General features: G+C 40.7%; 1 protein-coding gene across 2 annotated transcripts in view; it reads left to right on the top strand.

The window, feature by feature from the left end:
• Nucleotides 1-24,983, top strand: part of LOC128686047 (CDK5 and ABL1 enzyme substrate 2) — a 145,521-nt gene that overhangs the window by 26,876 nt on the left and 93,662 nt on the right. For both annotated transcript variants that reach the window (XM_070083450.1, XM_070083449.1), the window contains exon 5: nt 14,085-14,289. In XM_070083450.1, the coding sequence (XP_069939551.1) occupies nt 14,085-14,289 (205 nt within the window). The remainder of the gene's footprint in view (nt 1-14,084; nt 14,290-24,983) is intronic.

Below are 24,983 nucleotides of genomic sequence, written 5' to 3'. Positions count from 1 at the left end.
TCCCTACCTTACCTGTGGTCTTTGTTCCTGGGGAGCCCCTACTTAAAATTACCTAAAGCCAGTAATAACAAATAAAGCAGCTTTATAAATGATCACTCAGTCTATTGCCAGACAGCACACTCTCCCACTCTTTAGTCTACTGCTAGACAACACACTCCCCCACTCTTCAGTCTAGTGCCAGACAACACACTCCCCCACTCTTCAGTCTACTGCTAGTCAGCACACTCCACCACTCTTCAGTCTACTGCTAGTCAGCCCACTCCACCACTCTTCAAACTACTGCTAGACAACACACTCCACCACTCTTCAGTCTACTGTTAGAAAACATGCTCCATTACTCTTCAGTCTGCTGCCAGACATCACACTCCACCACTCTTCAGTCTACTGCCAGACATCACACTCCACCACTCTTCAGACTGCTGCCAGACATCACACTCCACCACTCTTCAGTCTACTGCCAGACATCACACTCCACCACTCTTCAGTCTAGTGCCAGACAACACACTCCCCCACTCTTCAGTCTACTGCCAGACATCACACTCCACCACTCTTCAGTCTACTGCCAGACATCACACTCCACCACTCTTCAGTCTACTGCTGGACATCACACTCCACCACTCTTCGGTCTACTGCCAGACATCACACTCCACCACTCTTCAGACTACTGCCAGACATCACACTCCACCACTCTTCAGACTACTGCCAGACATCACACTCCACCACTCTTCAGACTACTGCCAGACATCACACTCCACCACTCTTCAGACTACTGCCAGACATCACACTCCACCACTCTTCAGACTACTGCCAGACATCACACTCCACCACTCTTCAGACTACTGCCAGACATCACACTCCACCACTCTTTAATCTACTCCCAGACATTATGCTCCACCACTCTTCAGACTACTGCTAGACAACACACTCCACCACTCTTCAGACTACTGCTAGACTACTACTAGACAACACACTCCACCACTCTTCAGACTACTGCTAGACTACTGCTAGACAACACACTCCACCACTCTTCAGACTACTGCTAGACAACACACTCCACCACTCTTCAGACTACTGCTAGACAACACACTCCACCACTCTTCAGACTACTGCTAGACTACTACTAGACAACACACTCCACCACTCTTCAGACTACTGCTAGACTACTGCTAGACAACACACTCCACCACTCTTCAGACTACTGCTAGACAACACACTCCACCACTCTTCAGACTACTGCTAGACTACTACTAGACAACACACTCCACCACTCTTCAGACTACTGCTAGACAACACACTCCACCACTCTTCAGACTATTGCTAGACTACTGCTAGACAACACACTCCACCACTCTTCAGACTATTGCTAGACTACTGCTAGACAACACACTCCACCACTCTTCAGACTACTGCTAGACTACTACTAGACAACACACTCCACCACTCTTCAGACTACTGCTAGACTACTGCTAGACAACACACTCCACCACTCTTCAGACTACTGCTAGACTACTGCTAGACTACTGCTAGACTTCTGCTAGACTTCTGCTAGACTTCTGCTAGACTACACACTCCACCACTCTTCAATCTTCAAAGACCTAAACCTTCTTAACCCTTTAACTGTTTCAGGCCTCTCTCTGAAACTGTCATTCTATGTCGCTCAATTTTTGGAAAAAAAAAAATTATTTTTTCTTATGAAATGATAGAGAATCTTTTCCCGATGGTAATGACACCAAAAGTTCGAAATTTGGTCGAAAACTCGTGGAATTATGCTCCCGCGAAGTTAGCGGTCTCGGCGACATATGCGTATCAGCGATTTCGCCGACTTTGAGCCCTATTTTCAGCCAATTCCATTGTTCCAGTTGACCAAACTCATAGCTATTTCTTTAGAACTCCATTTTATCTATCAGCTGAGTACAAGAAACCTCCCATTTACTAATTTGGACTACCCAATATGGTGGTCAGAAATTGGCAATTTGGCCAATTTCACGCAAAATAAAAAAGATGCCAATTTCAAAATAGGGTCCAGAATAAACAAGGTAGACATTCGTGGCACTAAAATAACATATGCTCTGTTCATTAGTCACATCTCTAGGCCCCTCTTATATTATTATTGCTTTCTATTTTGATTTTTTATTCATACAAAAAAATACAAAATTTACTGTTATGCAGATGACTGCATTATTGTAAAAATGGTATAAATAATATCAGTGCACTAGTGAAAGAATATTAGACTCCCCAGTTGACGTGTATTGGACGTGTGGTGTGATTTATTTACTCTTGAACATTGGTAAAAATCGAACATTTTCGCTACTTTGAGCTCAGTTTCAAGGTCGTTTTCATCGTAAAAGTAATGAAAATCATCTCTATTTCTGTAATATGTTTTCCATTTTATCACCTAAGACCATGAAAACGCGAATACAACGATAAATACTATACGAAAATACACCTCAAAGTCGGCGTTTTATTCCAAAAAAACGATCAGAGTTTTTTTTTTCTCATTACGCAATGTGTGCTGCAGGATTTTGTTTATGTGGTGCACACTGACCACACAGACCCATTCTCTCACATGTGGGCCTACCAGCTTTCTCCCACTTGATTTGAAGCCGCTAGAATTATTGAGTATATATACGTCAGAAACATTGGCTTGTAAGACGTATTTATACGTCGAAAACAGTCAAAGGGTTAATATATGTAAGATTCACGCATACTGCTGTCCATACTATATGAAGATGACAATAAATTCTAATATCGATCCTGTCCTTAAAATCTTGATAGTTGCAACGCAATTCACAGTCATAATACTAGACACAAAAATCTGTGATGTTCCCCGTGTCTGGCCTAATCTTTGTCAAAACTCAGTGTGCATAAAAGGACCTAAAATTTCTAAGTCTCTACCTGAACACTCCAGAGTCTATCTGCCAGCTGCTTCAATGTCAAATTCAAGTTTTTTATTTCTTTGTATAGTGTATAATGTGTCATTTGCATGTTATAAAATATTGTTAAGCCTAAGGAAAGCCACTATTATGTCTCAGCATTTCAGGCAGACTAATACTAATGCTGACACACTACTTATAATAAGACATTGGTTATGGAGTCATAAATTTTAATTATTCATTATTTTACATTATTGCAAAAGTGAAGTAGCCAAAAATTTTACAATTAATAAGATTTATAGTGGACAGGTAGAAAAAACAAAGCTTTACAGTTAGTACAGTTTACTATATTACAACAGAACAATTTGGTCGCTGTTGCTCAGCGGTGAGAGTAGCCACTCTCATTGCTGAGGTCCAGGTAATAAACCCTGGAGATTAACATAAAAAAAAATTTTATCCCTGGGGAAGTGGAATAAGAATCTTTCCTCCGTAAGCCATGTGTGTTGTTAAAGTAAACCAAAATGCCGGGAACAATGGGCTAGTAACCCCTTTTCCTGTAAAAATTACTAAAAAGAATAAGAAGTAGAAAATTGTCAAAGTGGGAAGTTTGAATGTGCGAGGATGTTGTGCAAATGATAAGAAAGAGATGATTGTGGATGTTATGAATGAGAAGAAGCTGGATGTCCTGGCTTTAAGTGAAACAAAGCTGAAGGGGGTGGGTGAGTTTCAGTGGAGAGGAATAAATGGGATTAGGTCAGGGGTTTCTAATAGAATTAGAGCTAAAGAAGGAATAGCAATAATGTTGAAGGATAAGCTCTGGCAGGAAAACAGGGACTATAAATGTATTAATTCAACGATTATGTGGAGTAAAATAAAGGTTGGATGTGAGAAGTGGGTTATAGTAAGCATTTATGCACCTGGGGAAGAGAGAAGTATAGAGGAGAGAGAGAGATTTTGGGAAATGTTGAGTAATTGCTTGGGGAGTTTTAAACCAAGTGTGAGAGTACTTGTGGTTGGGGATTTTAATGCTAAAGTGGGAAAAAGTGTTGTGGAGGGAGTACGTAGTAGGTAAATTTGGGGTGCCAGGGGTAAATGAAAATGGAGAGCCTTTAACCCTTAGAGGGTTTCGGACATACTAGTACGGCTTATGCGCAGGGGTTTTTGACGTACTAGTACGCATAAATTCTAGCGCCGTCAAATCTCGCAGGAAAAGGCTGGTAGGCCTAGATGTGAGAGAAGGGTCTGTGTGATCGGTGTGTGCGGTAGAAAAAAAATCTGGGACCCAGTGGTGTATTGTGGGAATGCCATCTTAGTACACAATATCCACCATGCCTCGCGGTAAGAAATTCCTCACTCCTCGGCGAATTGAGACACTTTTGTTCCCCAGTGACAGTTCTAATATAGATGGAAGTGCCAGTGAAGATGAGTTTCAAGGTTTTGGTGAGGTTTTGACCGAAACTAATGACCATAATATCGGTAATAGTGAGGAAAACCCAGACGACCCTCAGCCTTCCACCTCTGGTGCTGGGCCGTCTTGTTCATGTTCAGTTGTACCAGAATCAAAGAGGAAACTCCTATTTTCCCAAATCCTAGACTCAGATGTGAGCATTTGTGATGATAGTGATAGTGATTATGAACTTCAAGCTCTTGAAAACAGTTACAGTAGTGATAGTGAAGTGCAATATTCCCCAGTGAAGTGTCAGTATATACGACGATATATGCGCTCTGGTAGTGTGCCATATGCTATTCCAAGGGGAAGGAGTACATCTCAGAGTACATCCCGTGGCTGTACAACAGGAACAGACAGTGAAAATGACGATTATAGTGTTGCAATTGGGATCTAAAATGTGCATGGTGGTGGTAGTGGTGGTGACGGCTGTAAGGCACCAGCAGTGGGCCATGCTGCCACCCACGCCGCTGCCTCAGCTGATCTACAACAAAGGCCACCATCCCCCACCCACCCACCACACCAGCCTCCACAACCACAACCTCCACAACCACAGCCTCCACAACCACAACCACCTGCCATTGTCCAGTACCCACCAGCAGACCGCACCTGGGATTGGCAGGAAGCTAGCAATTTTGTTCCAAATGCCCACCAGTTTGATGACAGCCAAAGTGGAATACGGCCATCTTGTACACTTGGGAACAATGCCACTGAACTGGAATGTTTTGAGTTATTCTTTGACGAACCCCTGATCGAAAGTATTGTCATGGAAAGCAACACATGCTACGAGTACACCATGGCAAACACAATACTTTCACCAAAATCACGTCTACACCAGTGGAAGGAAGCAACTGTGGCTGAGATGTATCTTTTCTTTGCCACAATAATGCTTATGCCACATGTGTATAAGCACAAAGTGAAATCATACTGGTCAACAGACCGCCTGATTGCAACCCCAGGTTTCAGTGATATAATGCCAGTGAATCGATTTGTGCTAATGTTACATATGCTTCACTTCTCAGACAAAACCAGGCCTGACAGAAACGACAGGTTATATAAGATTAGGCATGTGTTTGTGTATCTGAAAGAGAAATTCAGTATGTATTTTTATCCCTTCAGGAAGCTTGTAATTGACGAGTCTTTGATTCTGTTCAAAGGAAGACTCTTTCAAGCAGTATATACCAAGCAAGAGGAAACGCTTTGGTATAAAGTTGTTTGTGCTTTGTGATTGTTACAGTGGTCTGGTATTGGATATTATTGTGTACACTGGAAGTTATACATTGCAAAATACCAGGAAGTTATTGGGCATCTCTGGTGATGTGGTTAGAACAATGATAGAACCATAGCTTGGTAAGGGGCATATATTATATACTGATAACTGGTACACAAGCCCCTCACTCAGTGATTTTTTGCGAGTGAACATGACAGATATGTGTGGCACAGTGCGTGTAAATCGGAAACATATGCCCAGGTTTGACGCTGGCACTCATAGAGGTGAGGCACAGGTGGTTGCTGCCAATGACATCATGGCATTTCGGTGGCATGACAAACGAGATATCACACTGTTGTCATCAGTTCACCCTAATGAAATGGCAAACACTGGCAAGCAGCATAGAGAGAGCAATGAACCCATTCTAAAACCTGCAGCTGTGATTGATTACACCTTCAATATGCATTCAGTAGACAAATGTGACATGCAGATTGGGTTTGCTGATTGTGTTCGCAAGAGTTATAAGTGGTACATAAAACTCTTTTTCCATCTTCTGGACATTTCCATGCTCAATGCTTATAATATGTATAAGATGAGGACCAGAAACAAACAATATGGCGAATTCTGTTTGTCTGTCATCAGACAAATAGTATTCAAATACCAAGGAACAACACCTGCAATAGACCGTCCACCAAATTATCAACAACTGCCTTCTTGTCTGAAGCATAGTGATCACTTCTGTTTAATGAGTTTATTTGGTGTTCTGGTAGCGGGGAGTAAATGATACGTCTTCGGAGGCTTCGTGGTGGGTATACAGGCTTGTGTGTTGTGCCCATGGCTCGGGAGGGCCATGGCCACGAGAGAGCTAGTAGGCCTTGTGTCTTCCTGCTAGGCCACTGTGTGAGTGAGGCAGAGGCAAGGGCAGGCAGGCTGGCGTGCCCACCGAGAGGCCTGGCTACAGAGGGCAGCACCTTACTGCCGCGAAATATGAACTAAGCTGGCAGACAGCATGGGCTGTCTGTGCAGACAGTACAGGCTGTCTACATACGCTCGGCCACCTACCTCGAGTCGTCCCAACGCGACAATACTGGTGGTAATAAAAACTCGGTCTCTCTCTCGTAGGAACAGAGCACAGAACACAAAATAAAACATATATATATACATATGAACATGGAAAAAAAACTTCCTACTTGGAGGGAAGAAAAAAACATGTGGGGTGTGCTAAACATCGTGGTCATAGGCAGTGAGCGTTGAAGGGCATCACTGCACGCCTTCCTGCGTCTGGATAGATACTGCAACACAGGAGACATCGCTGCGGCTGAGCTGTGACGTAACAGGGTACTGTCTCCTCTGGAACGGTGAAGCAGTCATCGTAGGAGTCGCTGCAGGTTTTCACTCAACCTGGGGCACGACATGCTGGTGCCCTCGAGTGAGGCGTCGACAAAACTCGGCAACTGGGCAGGACTTCTGGCAAGCGACTCAGGAGGACACTTTTTGACTGGTACTGTCGCTGGGCTGTCACTGCCGGTGAGCGTGGAGTGAGTTGTGGAGCGAGTCGTGGCAGAGACGACTGGGCGAAACATCTGGGAGCCGTAACATCATACACCAGACTGCAGTGAGCAAGCTAGCAGTCAAAGTGACATCTTCTTTGTGCAGGCTGCTCACTGAAGCTTGTGACACGAGGCTGACACAGCTCCTGCCGACAGGGCTAACTGCGGCTTGACGAGTGTCATTCTCTCGGCAGTTGGAGTTACAGCAGAGGTTAGTCTAAGCGTCCCCAGACTTGTTTCTCTACATATAACTGCACTCTGACGGTCTGGAGGTGAAGTGAAACAAATCTCGATGGGAATCGTAGCAGGTACGATTCTGCAGAACATCACAAGCGACAAGCATAAAAGCTTTCTGTACAAGAGGGCTCAGTCACTCGGGGGCTGACTTGATATCAGCTGTCAAACGCACTGGTCACATCGGGTGACTTAGCACAGTGGTGCTACTCAGGTCTGGCTCAGACCTCACTGCACACACGGAAACTTTACACACACCTGCGGTACATGCGGTACAACAACATGTGAGAACACTGACTGAGATGAATTAATTAACACATGACATATATCTTCTCTCAATCTTCTCGACAATACTGAAATAATTACTAGAAACACTCGATGGTGACATCATGTGATGTCAGGCGTGATGTCGCGAGGTGACGTCAGCAGCACTGTGATGTCAGCAGACATCTCGAGGTGACGTCAGGCAGACATCGTGACATCATGAAGTCGGGCAGCATCGTCGGTGACATCAGTGTGATGCGGGCAGCAGACCACAGCATGAGGCCTGGGACATCTGGTAACTCACGTGGCTTGTAGATCGACGTGACATCGCCCACACCCCATGTGGCGTCGGGATCCATGTGGCGTCGTGTTCTACGTGGCATGCTGATCCACGTAGCTTCGAGTGGCCTCGGGCACTCGGATACACAGCTCTGGCAATGAATCACACGAAAAACAGCAGAAAACACAGCAGAGGGAGCGGGCAGTGGTGAGTGGTGTATGGTAGGCTGGTGAGGTGTGAGAGTACAGCAGGGCGAGGCAAGGAACGGCCACTTCCTCCTCTCCCACAAACACGTGGAGAAACTCACACTGGGCGCAGAAATCACCACAAAACTCATCTCTGGCTTGCTGAAACAGCTGTGCTAAGCTGAACAACAGCAACATACAAGTGATGCTGAACACGTGGCTTGAGAAACAGCGTGGGACGCTGTAGCGTGGAGTCACTGGGACGCCACTTACAATTCTCGAAGAATTTCAGCAAATTTCGGCTAGATCCTGCTTGTACCTGTGTCTGGATGCTGAAACGTGCAGACATGACATCAGGATAACTCATTGAGAGACAGATGCTTGTTGTGTAGGGGGATGAAGTGAACAACTTCATTCCTTCTTTCCTTCCTCTCTCCGGGCAAACACAACTGCTGCGACCACCGCTTCCCACCAATGTTTAATGAGTTTATTTGGTGTTCTGGTAGCGGGGAGTAAATGATACGTCTTCGGAGGCTTCTTACTTTAATGTTAAGTCGTGGTGGGTACACAGGCTTGTGTGTTGTGCCCATGGCCCAGGAGGGCCATGGCCACGAGAGAGAGCTAGTAGGCCTTGTGTCTTCCTGCTAGGCCGCTGTGTGAGTGAGGCAGAGGCAAGGGCAGGCAGGCTGGTGTGCCCACCGAGAGGCCTGGCTACAGAGGGCAGCACCTTACTGCCGCGAAATATGAACTAAGCTGGCAGACAGCATGGGCTGTCTGTGCAGACAGTACAGGCTGTCTACACTTCCTGGTAAAACTGCCTGCTACTGCTTTCAAGCAAAAGGTTCAGAAGAGGTGTTACGTCTGTGCTCATACAAAAAAAACGTCTACAACAACGCAGAGACACTCGTTTTATGTGTGAGTGTAAAACATCACTGTGCATGACACCATGTTTCAAAGACTTCCACAGGCTGCAGAACTTCTAGAAACATTCCTTGTGTATATAAAATATAGAAAAATAGTAATAAACATTTCATATCGTTTGTTTGTGTAAATATTTTTTATAAACAAAACAGTGACAACAGTGTTTACGCCCTTATTGTGTAGTATTGAAAAAGAAAAAACTTACAAAATACTGATCATATTGGTCTCACAGGCCATAAAAGTTACTTGGAAAAAGAAAAATTAAAAAATAATAGAAATTAGTACATAAAAGAGTACCGGGAGACGGCAGTTGGTGATGTTGCCACATTGTCCCCCTTTTTCATCAACTTCACGCCTCCATATCTCGGTAAGTATTGATGGTAAAAAAAATTTTTTTACCCTATAATATTTAAAAAAAAAAATCCATTTTTTCATAAGAAAAAATTTTTTTTTTTTTTTTTTGAAATTTGGCCGACCCTGAGAACGAGTCTCTGAGAGGACCTGTCGACCCTCAAAGGGTTAATTGAGCTATGTGTAGAAAGAGGTTTGGTAATAAGTAATACATATTTTATAAAAAAGAGGATAAATAATATTTACACCACACATTGCCCTTAGACAGGGAATCTCCACTGCCTCCAACCGTCTCCTCGCTGCAACATTTACAACCCAAGCTTCACACCCATATAGGAGTGTTGGTACTACTATACTTTCATACATTCCCTTCTTTCCTCCATAGATAATATTTTTTGCCTCCACATATACCTCAATGCACCACTCATTTTTTTTCCTTCAACATTGATTGACAGGCAAGGGACCTTTTGCTGATTCAGGCAATGAATTTTCTGATCTTAGGGCCCTTTATGTGTATTGTAATTTTGCATGTGTGAGACAAACACAAGGAATGTTGTAGAGACTTTTGTGTCTTGTCTTGTGCCTGTGTGTATTGTGCTATAGCTATAAGATAAGATAAGATAAGATAAGATTTCGTTCGGATTTTTAACCCCGGAGGGTTAGCCACCCAGGATAACCCAAGAAAGTCAGTGCGTCATCGAGGACTGTCTAACTTATTTCCATTGGGGTCCTTAATCTTGTCCCCCAGGATGCGACCCACACCAGTCGACTAACACCCAGGTACCTATTTGCTGCTAGGTGAACAGGACAACAGGTGTAAGGAAACATGTCGAAATTTTTCCACCCTTCCGGGAATCGAACCCGGGCCCTCCGTGTGTGAAGCGGGAGCTTTAGCCACCAGGCCACCGGGCCCTGGAGAAGTTTGAGAGGAGGGTTTATACTAGAGTTTAATGTTCTGTGTGCAGTGGACCCCCGCTTAACGATCACCTCCCAATGCGACCAATTATGTAAAGTGTATTTATGTAAGTGCGTTTGTACGTGTATGTTTGGGGGTCTGCAATGGACTAATCTACTTCACAATATTCCTTATGGGAACAAATTCGGTCAGTACTGGCACCTGAACATACTTCTGGAATGAAAAAATATCGTTAACCGGGGGTCCACTGTACAGTGGAATCTCAAAAATCGAACTGCTCCCAACACAACCAGTTATGTAAGTGTATTTTTGTAAGTGCTTTTATAAGCGTATTTTTGAGGGTCTGAAATGGACTAATCTAATTTACATTATTCCTGATGGGAATAAATTCATTCGGTAAAGGCACTCGAACAGCCTTCTGGACTGAAGAAAGTTCGATATTTGAGGTTCCACTGTATATATATAGTAGGCACAATAATATGAGTGTATACTTTGTTTATTAAATAAGTTGAAGCTCTTGAAGTGCAGAGAGGGTGTGTTGTCTGGCACACCAGTTGGTGATCATCCACACAGCAGCTTAGAAAACACTTCCTTTCCTTAACCCTTTGAGTGTCGAGACTCCTGCTCGTAAACTTGCTCATAATGTTGAAGAATTTAAAAAAAAAAAAATTCTTTTGAAATGATAGAGAATCTTCTTCCAAAGGTAATGAAACCAAAAGTTCAAAATTTGATGGAAAACATGGAATTAGGCTCTCGCGAAATTAGCTGTCTTGGCGATATTTACACATCAGTGATTTCGCCCACTGTCAGCCCTCTTTTGTGCCAATTCTTTTGTTCCACTCGACAAAACTCATAGCTATTTCACTAGAACTTTTATGTTATCGATTGATTACAAGAAACCACTCATTTACCTATTTCAACTACCAAATAAAATGATCAGAAATTACTAATTTGGCCAGTTTCATGCAAAATTCAAGAAAGGCCAATTTCAAAATAGGGGCCAGAATAAACAATGCAGACATTCCTGGCACCAAAATAACATTTTCTCTGTTCATTAGTCATGTCTCCAGCCCCTCTTATATTACACTTGCTTTTCATTTTGAATTTTTGTTCACACAAAAAAATAGATGATTTACTATTATTAAGACTACTGCATAGTTGTAATAATTGTATAAATAATATCCGCGCATTCATGAATGGATATTAGACCTACAAGTTGATGTGTATTGGATGCATGACGTGATTTGTTTACTTTTGAACATCATCAAAACTAACATTACTACTTTGAGCTCAATTTCAAGCTACTTTAATCAGTAAACCATTCAAAATCACCTCTATTTCTGTGATATATCTTCCATTCTATCAATTGAGACCAGTAAAACAAGAATACAACCATAAATACCATATGAAATTACACTGCAAATTTGGTTTTAAAATAAAAACATGGATGCAGTTTTTTTCTCATGCACTGCATGCTGCTGGATTGTTTTTATACTTTGCACACTGACCAAGCAGACCCATTCTCTCACATGTAGGCCTACCAGCTTTCTCCCGCAAGATTTAAAGCCGCTAGAATTTTGGCGTAGTATTATGGGACCAACACTGGCTTCAAAGCCGTAATATTACAGGACCGACACCAAAGGGGTTAATGTCTTCCTAACAACAGTAAATATATTGAGCAATTTTTTCAACTCGTATTGTCCCTGTTCTTGTTTATCATTCCTTCAACTCATGTACCTAACTCACTGGTCTTGTGTATCATGTACCTAGCTCACTGCTCTTATTTATCATGTACATACCTAGGTCACTGTTCTTGTCTATCATTCCCTCAGCTCATGTATCTAGCTTCATCCTTAATTAATAAATCAGTAATTATATATTTTTATTCAGTTACTAAATACCTCTAGTACAGCCTCTCCTCACTCAGTGATGTGCTCATTTACTGAGGACTCAGACTTACAACGGGCTCTCTGACCAGTATGCATACCTAAATAATGTATATTAGAGTTGATTTCCTCTATTCTGTTTGTTACAATATACAGTACACTACTGTACAAACATTTAAAAATTACTAAAAATGTTATAAATGGTGCAAAAGTGACATTAAAAAATATCAAAGATGGTTGACACAAACCCATTACCATTATAATATGCTCCCTGCTTAGCGATGAATTTGTTTACTGACGTGGTCTTAGGAACGGAACTCTGTCATTGAGTGAGGAGAAGCTGTATAATAAAAGCTATACATTTGTATTCTCATATATTTATAATAATTTAGTTTTAAGACTGCCAGAAATACCTTGTATAATAAAGGGTTTTCTATAAGTTATATGTCACTTGCCCTAATTGTAGAAATGAAGATGCAATTGTTGCTTTAGTGAACTCAATCTACTGTGGACTGTTTTCTTAGTGACTCTGTATACCATATGCAGAGTGAAGTAGTGGACCCAGCAGAGTATGAACAAATTCTGCAAGCTTCAGCACAACATGAATGTTTGACAAACTTCTTTGAAGAAGAATCATTACTTTGAGATGAATGTTGGTTGAGTAATCATCAGACATACACATCTCATTCATAGTCATCTGTCTGTCTTCCCTGTGTAACTTGTGCCACAGACTCTGAAACATATTCTGAGTGCATGACATGTGTGGTAGTGGGCAAGGTTTCTCACCCACACAGTATCAAGAGTTTATTTAGGTACAGGTACACATAATTACAATTATTGTACATAGTGTAAATTACCTAGGATAACCCCAAAAATCAGACAAAGTGACTTACTTCCATTGGGGTCCTTGAGATATCTTATTATTTAACCTAAAAGTTAAAACAGCTAAGTAACTCAACTGTGTGAAAATAAGTTACAATAAAAGGATATATAATAGGAATAATGTGAACTGAGTTATTTACTTTAATAACATTAAAGAGAGGATCAGCTTGCAATAATAGGTACACCAATGTTAGCTATACAAGAAATCTCCCTTTCTGTAGCATCATTCATTAGGTACCTTTCTGTAGCATAATTCATTAGATACCTTTCTGTAGCATCATTCATTAGGTACCTTCCTGTAGCAACATTCATTAGGTACCTTTCTGTAGCATTATTCATTAGGTACCTTTCTGTAGCTTCATTCATTAGGTACCTTTTGTAGCTTCATTCATTAGATACCTTTCTGTCACTTCATTCATTAGGTACTCTTGTGTAGCTTCATTCATTAGGTACTTTTCTGTAGCTTCATTCATTAGGGACCATTCTGTATCTTCGTTCATTAGGCACCTTTCTGTATCTTCAGTCATTAGGTACCTTTCTGTAGCTTCATTCATTAGGTACCTTTCTGTAGCTTTCTTCATTAGGTACCTTTCTGTAGCTTCATTCACTAGGTACCTTTCTGTAGCTTCATTCATTAGCTACCTTTTTGTAGCTTCATTCATTAGGTACCTTTGTAGCTTTATTCACTAGGCACCTTTCTTTTAGCTTTATTCATTGGGTACCTTTCTGTAGCTTCATTCATTAGGTACCTTTTTTAGCTTCATTCATTAAGTACTTTTGTGTAGCTTCATTCATTTATTACTTTTCTGTAGCTTCATTCATTAGGTACCTTTCTAAAGTTTCATTCATTAGGTACTTTTCTGTAGCTTCATTCATTAGGTACCTTTTAGTTACATTCCTGAAACAGTTGTAGGTAATAAGTAAGAGTGGCAGGCGTATACTACATAATCATGGACTTTCCATGGGTGCTATTAATTGTAATGTAATCTTGTGAATAGTATGTGCAGTAACTAGTGGGAATAAAGTGCATATATATTTATTGATGTGTTTGTTAGTAAGAGGGTAGTAATATTTGAGCACTGCAGGAGGTGTCATACAGCGAGCTCCTGGTACCATCTCGGAGCTTCTTCTGCAAGCCTCGACGTCAACAGTCAGAACACATAGAACTTAGTGACTCAGCTGACCGCTGCCTGCATCCTGGGGTTGCTCGATGCTTTAGTTACGAGCCTGCAACACACAAGGCCACGGCCCACTATGTGCCACACTCAACACATGGCCATGTTGAGAAAGGTAAACATGCAGTTTTGTTACAGATGCACCATCATCAGTGTGTCAGTGTCTGCTGCTACTGTCTAACTTTAAAATAGCTATTTTAACATAACACCCAACATGTATTTTAATATAATACTATTACTAAAATAATGAATATACTTTTTTCTATATAGGTATTGAAGATAGCTTAGAGTACTTGTAATGTGATGGAAGATAGTTTACAGTACTAGTAATAGTTTACAGTACTAGTAATAGTTTACAGTACTAGTAATAGTTTACAGTACTAGTAATAGTTTACAGTACTAATAATGTGATGGACATATTAGTTGAGCACTTGTAATGTAGTTTCCAGTACTTCATATCAGTGTTTCTTCTCTCACAGGAGGAATTCTTTTTTTGTATATCAACCAAGGTAGTAAACTGATTTTTAACTTCACTTATTTAAGAACTTTTCATGCTGATTCACTTTGCAAGATAAGCTTAATATACTAGTCTTGTAATGGAAGGTTGCATGTTGCTTCATGACTGACATTCTTGTAAGAAAGTAACTGAATCATGTTTGGTCTTGCATGCATCAAAGATTTATTTTCTCCTTGTGTTTAAAGTTGGTGAAGGTCACAGTACATGTACCTGCTGGCTTCAACTTGTCATCTGGCTGTGCACATTGTTGCTAACTTGTGCTTGAAGCAACACTTTATTCCCACACCTGGACCACACCTGCCACCTCATTAATCTTTCAAACATCATCTCTGTAAACTTTTTTTAATTTGTAGATTAAAATTTACAAAACATGTTCATTGGTATCAGTTTGTTTAATAAGATGGTTGTTGTTCTATAAAGCAGTAGAGAATAACACTTACCAGTATATATAATTAACTAAAACATTTTCTGTGAACTGGAAATTGTAGAAGAGAAAAAAAAAAAAAGCATATAAGATACTAATGAGACTTATGTTATAATTCTGATTAAGTATAACATGCAGAGTTAGGTTGTGTTGTGAGTATAGTACACTAGACCAGGTCTAGTATAGTACACTAGACCAGGTCTAGTATAGTACACTAGACCAGGTCTAGTATAGTACACTAGACCAGGTCTAGTATAGTACACTAGACCAGGTCTAGTATAGTACACTAGACCAGGTCTAGTATAGTACACTAGACCAGGTCTAGTATAACAACTAAAACATGTGAAGGTTCATGAAGTATCTGAAGGTTCATGAAATATGATAAACATAGAAGTCTCATGTGTTTGAAGGAGTCAGTTTCAGCTGTTACAGAATTGAGTCTTTATTTGTTGTACTCAGAAAAGTGTTGTGCCTTTGATATTAATGGAGAATTGAGGCTTAAGCTTTTAGCTGTGCACATTGTATATATATGCAGGGGCTTGTTTTATGCATGATGTATATAAACACTAAGTTTTCTTTTGTAGTCCTTAAACTTCCTGGCAGCCACAATTTTGTGCCTAAGCTCAGCTGTTTGCGTGTCCTGCTACAAGGCTGCTCCACTTAGTACATCATGAATAACATTGACTCAGCAGGCCATGTAAACAAGGTGTGTGACATGCTGCAATAAACAAGGTGTGTGACGTGCTGCAATAAACAAGGTGTGTGACATGCCACAATAAACAAGGCTACCTGTTGGTGATGAATTAGACACATGTGTATCATCTGAGTATCTTAATTTTGCAGATATTTGGCATCCAGTGGCTTTATCAGTATAATACATGGATATAATCTGGTGATGAACCATTTACAGAAGACAGTGGAAGAGGAAGTAATCAGTCATTCAGCCTAGGAGCAGGTGATGAGCACAGTAGTCTTGAAAAATGAGAAGCACAGGCAGGAAGATTGGTGCTTATGTACCACAGTCAAAGGATGTGCAGCAGATGAAGACATTGTCAGCAATAGGAGGGATTTCCCAGTGGAAGTAGGTCATACCCAAGAGTTGGACCACAGATAGCAAGTACAGTTGTGATGCCCTCTATACCAAGATTCCATGATGTTGTTTTGTCTGACAAGGCTTATATCATTAGTATGTAATATCCACAAGATGATGAATTAGACACTTATGGAAATCCTTAATTTGTAGACGGTTTGCCATCCAGTAGTTTTATGAGCACAATACATGACAGTGATCTGCTGCACCTCATCTTAATCCAGTAAATAAGTGACAGTCTTCCTGCCTGTGCTTCACATTCTTCAAGACTATGGTGTTCGTCACCTGATCCTAGACTGAGGGACTGATACCTCATGTTCTACTGTCTGCTGCATATTGTTCTACAGTCTTCAGATCATGTCCATCTATTTTATTGATAGAGCCACTGCATGGCAAAATGTCTACAATATTAACCCTTCAACTATGCATTTCCACATTGATCAGCACACTATTTTTCCTACATTCAAATTTGGCACCAGAGGCCTGTTAGGCCTAGGCAGTATAGAATGGGTCTTAACACTCAGTGTATGAAGTAATAAACAATCTGGGACCAGTTAGTACCTTATGGGAGCACCAGTTCAATTGAGTGCCAGCTAGTGCAAACAGCATGGCAAACCCCAGAGATTCACTAATGCCATGTCGTACTAACACTCTCCTTTTAGGAGGAAAGTGATGTTGACCCCAAGTTTAGTGGCTTTGGTATGGATGTGGCTGCAAATGATCAAGGAAAAATTAATAACCTCGAATGTACTTTAATGAGCCTCGCATGAACCTGATTGTCAGCCAGATAAACAGGTATTACTCATGTTGCACAATGTCACAGCTGCACATGTGGAAAACATACAACTGTGGCTGAAATATATCTATTCCTTGCCGCAGTCATGCTTATGCCACATATCTACAAGCCCAGTACTGGGCAACAAACTACTACATCAGTACCCCAATCTTCCATGACCTCCCTTGCAACAGATTCAGGCTATTGCTATGAATGTTGCATTTCTCAGACAGGAATACATCCAACAAAAATGACCTATACAAAATCCAGGTAGTGTTTATGTACCTGAAACTAAAGCTCAGTGCCTACTGTGGCAAGGGTTATACATTGTTCACTAGCATACAGCCCTATGCTCGCTGATTTCCTCTGTGTGAACAACACCAATATGTGTGGAAAAGTGAGAACAAATAGAAAACTTATGCCAAGGTTCACTATGGGCAGTGCTGATGATGCAGTGCACCATCAACAATGTTTCTTGACTGCACCATCAGCAATGTTTCTTGACTGCACCATTAGCAGTGTTGCTTGATTGCACCATCAACAGTGTTGCTTGACTACACCACCAGCAATGTTGCTTGACTGCACCATCAACAATGTTGCTTGGCTACACCACCAGCAATGTTGCTTGACTATACCATCAGCAGTGTAGAGTTCCACTCTGACACTGTGCTTCAAGGAGTTTCATGTGCTCCAACATCTCGAAAACATTGCTAGGACATATAAATAATTTGTATATATTTCTAGACAGTGTGACTGAGGCAAGTGGACATGTTCACCTGTCAATGTGTTAATATGTGTCCATGATTGTTTCATTACTATTTCTGTAGCTAATATTTGTGTCAGAACAACCAGTATCTGTGAAATTAAATTAAATTAAATTATGGGGATTCAAATACGAAATGGGAAGGGACACAGTTACATTTTGCTGATGATACTGTGCTTATGGGAGATTCTAAAGAAAAATCGCGAAGGTTAGTGGACGAATTTGAGAGTGCGTGTAAAGGTAGAAAGTTGAAAGTGAGCATAGAAAAGAGTAAGGTAATGAGGGTATCAAATGATTTAGATAAAGAAAAATTGGATATCAAATTGGAGAGGAGGAGTATGGAAGAAGTGAATGTTTTCAGATATTTGAGAGTTGACATGTCACTGGATGGATTTATGAAGGATGAAGTTAATCATAGAATTGATGAAGAAAAAAAGGTGAGTGGTGCATTGAGGTATATGTGGAGACAAAAAATGTTATCTATGGAGGCAAAGAAGGGAATGTATGAAAGTATAGTAGTACCAACACTCTTATATGGGTGTGAAGCTTGGGTTGTAAATGCTGCAGCGAAGGAGTTGGTTGGAGGCAGTGGAGATGTCCTGTCTAAAGGGCAATGTGTGGTGTAGTTATTATGCAGAAAATTCGGAGTGTGGAAATTAGGAGAAGGTGTGGAGTTAATAAAAGTATTAATCAGAGGGCTGAAGAGGGGTTGTTGAGGTGGCTTGGTCATTTAGAGAGAATGGATCAAAGTAGAATGACATGGAGAGCGTATAAATCTGTAGGGGAAGGAAGGCGGGGTAGGGGTTGTCCTCGAAAAGGTTGGAGGGAGGGGGTAAAGGAGGTTTTGTGGGTGAGGGGCTTGGACTTCCAGCAAGTGTGCGTGAGTGTGTTAGATAGGAGTGAATGGAGATGAATGGTACTTGGGACCTGACGAGCTGTTGGAGTGTGAGCAGGGTAATATTTAGTGAAGGGATTCAGGGGAACCGGTTATTTTATATAGCCGGACTTGAGTCCTGGAAATGGGAAGTACAATGCCTGCACTTTAAAGGAGGAGTTTGAGATATTAGCAGTTTGGAGGGATATGTTGTGTATCTTTATACGTATATACTTCTAAACTGTTGTATTCTGAGCACCTCTGCAAAAACAGTGATTATGTGTGAGTGTGGTGAAAGTGTTGAATGAAGATGAAAGTATTTTCTTTTTGGGGATTTTCTTTCTTTTTGGGTCACTCTGCCTCGGTGGGAGACGGCCGACTTGTTAAAAAGAAAAAAAAATATGTAAATTTGAAAAAAGAAATGAGAAAAAAGGGTTTATGTGAGAGACTTCTGCAAGCAACAGGACTCCATGTTGCTGTCATGAGCATCCAGCACCACCTTTGCTGCCTTGTATCTCAGTAAGTACTGACTAAAAAAATTTTTATTAACCCTTTCAGGGTCTAGACCCCAAATCCAAAACTTGTTCAAAGGGGCCAAGAATAAGAAAAAAAAATTTGCTTTTTCCTATGAAATGATAGATAATTTTTTTCAGAAAGTAACAAAATAAAATATATGGGATATTTTAAAAATGGCAAAATTATGCTATCACAAATTTTGCTGTGTCAGCAATATTTACACATCAGTGATTTTTCCCACTTTGAGTCCTATTTTAAGCCAATTACATTTTCCAGTTGACCAAATTTTTAGCTGTTTCACTAGTATGTCTTCATTTTATTGATTGAGCACAAGAAACTGCCCAATCAACTTTCATCTACCCAGTAAAGTTATCAGAAATTGGTAATTTGTTCAATTTCACACAAATTTCAAAATATTCCAATTTCAAAATAGGGTCCAGAATAAACAATGCAGACATTCCTGGCACTAAAATAACATTTCCTCTGTTTGTTGGTTATGTTTCCAGGCTTTACACATGAATTCCATTTTGATTTTTTAATCACACAAAGAATTTTTATTCACACCAAAAAAATAGAAGATTTACTGTTATGCAATATTGTAATATTTGTATAAATAATAGCAACATATTTGTGAATGCGTATTAGCCTCACCAGTTCACACGTATTGGACGTGTAATGTGACTTTGTTTACTGTTGAACATTGGCAAAAATCAGACATTTCTGCTATTTTGAGCTCAATATCAAGCTATTTTCATTTCTAAAGCCAATGAGAATTATCTCTATTTCTGTAATAAATCTTCCACTCTATCAAATGAGACCAAGAAACCGAGAATACAACTATAAAAACCATACGAAAATACACTGCAAAGTCACTGTTTTGAACCAAAAACATGGTCGCAGTTTTTTTCTCATTATGCACTGTGTGCTGTAGGATCTTTTTATAGTGCACACTCACCACATAGACCCATACTCTCATATCTAGGCCTAAATTTACCGCTCACAGCTTATCTGAGTGAGCTGAGCTGATGGTGTAGAACTACTGCACTGACACTGGCTTCAAAACCATAGAACTATGGCACAGACTTGGGAAGGGTTCAAACACTTAGAATATTAATCTCTTTTTTTTTACATCTTTTTTAAATATTCGGAGCACTAGCAGCGATGCATTATTCAGTGCCCTGACAGTTAAAGGGCTAAGATACACAGATGTTGCAGGTGTCTAATTCATCATCTTGTCGGTACTATATACCACTGATGTATGCAATGGTTACCTATTGTTTATAAATATAGGAGAGCCTGTTTGCATGGCTCTTAGGTTCATGAGCCCTTGTGATAAGCAAAAATCGCCAGCAGATGGAAAAGAGCATTTTTTCATTATTGAATACATCTAAAATGCCTGTTGATGTGTTTACACTGTCATATATTAAATGCTCAATATAGCCACAAAATAAGTGAAATAAATACACAGTACATAGAATACTTACCTAAAAATATTGCACAAGTCACCCTTCCCTTACCCAACTATTGTGCAAAAACAGCAGAAAAGTGGAAAAACCTTGGACATAATAAACAATGGCTCGGTTGAAGGCCAGCAAAAATGTAGAACACCAAAAAGAGATGTTGTAAACCCAGGGCTCCTGCAGCTGTGTGGAACACCAAAAAGAGATACTGTAAACCAGGGGCACCTGGAGCTACTTTACAATTATTTACAACTGCTGAAGTTGGCTTATAAAGTTCCAGTAATAGATAAATTATAATTTATAATAAATATTCATCTCTTTAAAGTAACCTGGGAAACAGTTTTGTCATGTCAGAGGGGAGGGGGGGTGTTTGTAGCTTTACTGAATCAGTAACACAACACTACCACTTACCAGCAACACAACACTAACTGCCACTTACCAGTAGCACAACACTAACTGCCACTTACCAGTGACAATATTACCACTTACTAGTAACACATCACTCTACCACTTACCAGCAGTGCAACATTAACTACCACTTACTAGTAACACGACACTACCACTTACCAGTAACACAGCACTAACTACCACTTACCAGTAATGCGACACTGGTTGCCACTTGCCAGTAACACAATACGGTGAACCCTCAGTTATTGGCTGTTCTGCTTATCAGCCAACTCGCTTATTGGCCGGTTTTTCAGCTTCCGGTTATCGGCCGTTATTTTGCTTATGGGCCATATTGGACGCTCATCGGCTGGCGATGCTCACGCGTTCCTGAGTTAGTGTAGTTGTGTTACTTGCCAAGTGAGGAAGCTTCTGCTCATTCATCCAAACATTTCACTATAAATCAGTGTTTTTCTTTGTTATATATTAAGTGCAACTGCGAAATATGTAAGCATGGCTCCAAAGGAACTTCCTAGTAATGTTCCTGCGGTAAAGAAAGTGAGAAATACGATAGAATTTAAGAGAGAAGCGATTGAAAAATTTGAGAGTGGTATGTGAGTGATGGAACTTGCCAGGATGTATGGGAAAAACAAATCTACCATCACTTCCATCCTGGCAAAGAAAGAACAAATCAAAGAAGCTGATGTTGCAAAAGGAGTAAATGTGATAACGAAACGAAGGTCACCAACATTGGAAGTTATTACTGTTGTCAATCAGGGAAAAACAATTAGTGGGAGATAGTGTTGTGGGCTCAGTGATTTGTGAGAAGGCAAAGCAGTTGTATGTGGATCTTGTAAATAAAATGCCTGGAACAAGTGCTGCTGTTAGTGAATTTAGGGCCAGCAAAGGCTGGTTTGAGAGATCCAAGAAGCATAGTGGCATACACAGTGTGGTAAGGCATGGAGAGGCTGCAAGGTCTGATAAATGTGTGGCTGAAAAATTTGTGCAAAATTTCAAGAGGCTAAAAAATTCCTCCTCCAACAAGTGTTCAATTGTGATGAAACAGGCCTGTTTTGGAAGAAAATGCCAAAGCAGACCTATATTATGCAGGAGGAAAAGGCCCTGCCTGGACACAAGCCTATGAAAGACAGGTTTACTCTTTTGTTCTGTGGTAACTCTACTGGGGATTTCAAAGTGAAGCCTCTACTGGTGTATCACTCTGAAAATCCCAGATTGTTCAAGAAACACAGTGTTTTCAAGAGTAAATTGTGTGTGATGCAGAGGGCTAACAATAATGTGTGGATCACAAGGCAAATTTTCAAAGTGTGGGTGAATGAGTGTTTGGCCTCAGTGAGAAAAAAATACCTCTTGGAACATAAATTGCCACTCAAGTGCCTCCTGGTACTAGACAGTGTTCCTGCTCATCCTCCAAACTTGGCAGACCTATTGTCTGTGGAATTCTGTTTCATCACAGTAAAGTTCTTGCCTCCTAACACCACTCCTCTCATCTAGCTCATGGACCAGCAGGTCATTTCTAACTTCAAAAAACTGTACACCAAAGCAGTGTTGTTTCAAAGGTGCTTTGAAGTGACCTCGGACACAGATTTGACCCTAAGAGACTTCTGGAGGAATCACTTCAGTATCCTCCATTGCATAAGCCTTATAGGTAAGGCTTGGGAGGGAGTGACTTCCAGGACTTTGAACTTTGCTTGGAGAAAATTGTGGCCAAAATGTGTCCAAGAGAGAGATTCTGAAGGGTTTGGGGCTGACCCTGAGGACCCTGTGCCTGTTGTGGAATCCATTGTATCTCTGGGCAAGTCCATGGGGCTGGAGGTTAGTGGTGAGGATGTGGAAGAGTTGGTGGAGGACCACAGGGAAGAGCTAACCACTGAAGAGCTGCAAGAGCTTCATCTGGAACAGCAACAGACCACAGCTCAGGAACTTGCTTCAGACGAGGAGAAGAGGGAGTGAAAGAGATGCCTTCTTCAGAGATTAAGGAGATTTATGCAATATGGAGTAGAGTGCAAGCTTTTGGTGAGAAATATCACCCTGACCAAGCTGAAACAAGCTACATCTGCAACAGGTTCAGTGACAGAACCTTGTCGCACTTCAGGGAAATCTTAAAGAGATGCCAGAAACAGAGCTCTCTGGACAGATATTTTGTGTGACAGGGGTCCAGTGACTCTCAAGCTGGTCCTAGTGGCATTAAAAGACAAAGAAGGGAAGTAACCCCAGATAGAGCTTTGATACCTGAAGGCCTTATGGAGGGGGAGTCCCCTTCCAAAAAAAGTACTCTCCTCCCTCTCTCCTCCCTATCTTCCATAAGCCAACAACAGTCTTCACTAAACATATATAATACTAATTTAATTGTTCCTGTATTTATTTTATTTAGTTATTGTTTTGTGTATGTAAAACTATAATTAATCTCTAAAAAATGTATTTTTTTGTGAATATTTTTGGGCATCTGGAACGGATTAATTGTGTTTATGTTAATTCTTAGGGGAATAATTATTTCGGTTATCGACCATTTTGGTTTTAGGCTGGCCTTCTGGAACTGATTATGGCCAATAACCGAGGGTCCACTGTACTAACTACCACTTACCAGTAACACAACAGTACCACTTACCAGCAATACAATACTGTCACCAGTGACACAACACTACCACTTACCAGCAACACAGCACTAATTTTCACTTACCAGCAACACAACACTACCACTTACCAGTAACACAATAACTGCCACTTACCAGTAACACAACACTACCACTTGCCAGTAACACAACATTACCACTTACCAGTAACACAACACTACCACTTACCAGTAACACAACACTACCACTTACCAGTAGCAGCACTAACTACCACTTACCAGTAACAAAACACTAATTACCACTTGCCAGTAACACAACATTAACTGCCACTTGCCAGTAACACAACACTAACTGCCACTTGCCAGTAACACAACACTACCACTTACCAGCAACACAGCACTACCACTTACCAGCAACACAACACTAACTACCACTTACCAATAACACAACACTAATTACCACTTGCTAGTAACACAATACTAACTGCCACTTACCAGTAATACAGCACTAGCTACCACTTACCAGTAACAACATTAACTACCTCTTACTAGTAACACAACACTACCACTTACCAGTAACACAACACTACCACTTACCAGCAACACAACACTAACTACCACTTACCAGTAATACAACTCCACCACTTACCAGTAACACAACACTACCACTTACCAATAACACAACACTAACTACCACTTACCAGTAACACAGTGCTAACTACCACTTACCAGTAACACAATACTAACTACCACTTACCAGTAACACAACACTATCACTTACTAGTAACACAGCACTACCTCTTACCAGTAACACAAAGCTTGTCTTGTTCCTCACCTGGAACATATAAGACACACCAGTAACACAACACTGTAACTACCAGCAACACAAAACTTATCCTGTTCCTCACCTGGAACATATAAGACACACCAGTAACACAACACTGTAACTACCAGCAACACAAAACTTATCCTGTTCCTCACCTGGAATATATAAGACACACTAGTAACACAACACTGTAACTACCAGTAACACAAAGCTTGTCTTGTTCCTTACCTTGAACATATAAGACACACCAGTAACACAACACTGTAACTACCAGTAACACAAAGCTTGTCTTGTTCCTCACCTGGAACATATAAGACACACCAGTAACACAACACTGTAACTACCAGTAACACAAAACTTATCCTGTTCCTCACCTGGAATATATAAGACACACCAGTAACACAACACTGTAACTACCAGCAACACAAAACTTATCCTGTTCCTCACCTGGAACATATAAGACACACCAGTAACACAACACTGTAACTACCAGTAACACAAAGCTTGTCTTGTTCCTCACCTGGAACATATAAGACACATGGTGAGGTTGTTTTGGGGTCAGGAGTGTCAGTTTTATTTGCTGTAAATTT

This window comes from Cherax quadricarinatus, chromosome 9 (assembly GCF_038502225.1).
Source record: "Cherax quadricarinatus isolate ZL_2023a chromosome 9, ASM3850222v1, whole genome shotgun sequence".
Classification (NCBI taxonomy): Eukaryota; Metazoa; Arthropoda; class Malacostraca; order Decapoda; family Parastacidae; genus Cherax; species Cherax quadricarinatus.
Note: the sequence above shows the minus strand (reverse complement) of the source record. Positions and strands in the feature narration are given on the sequence as shown.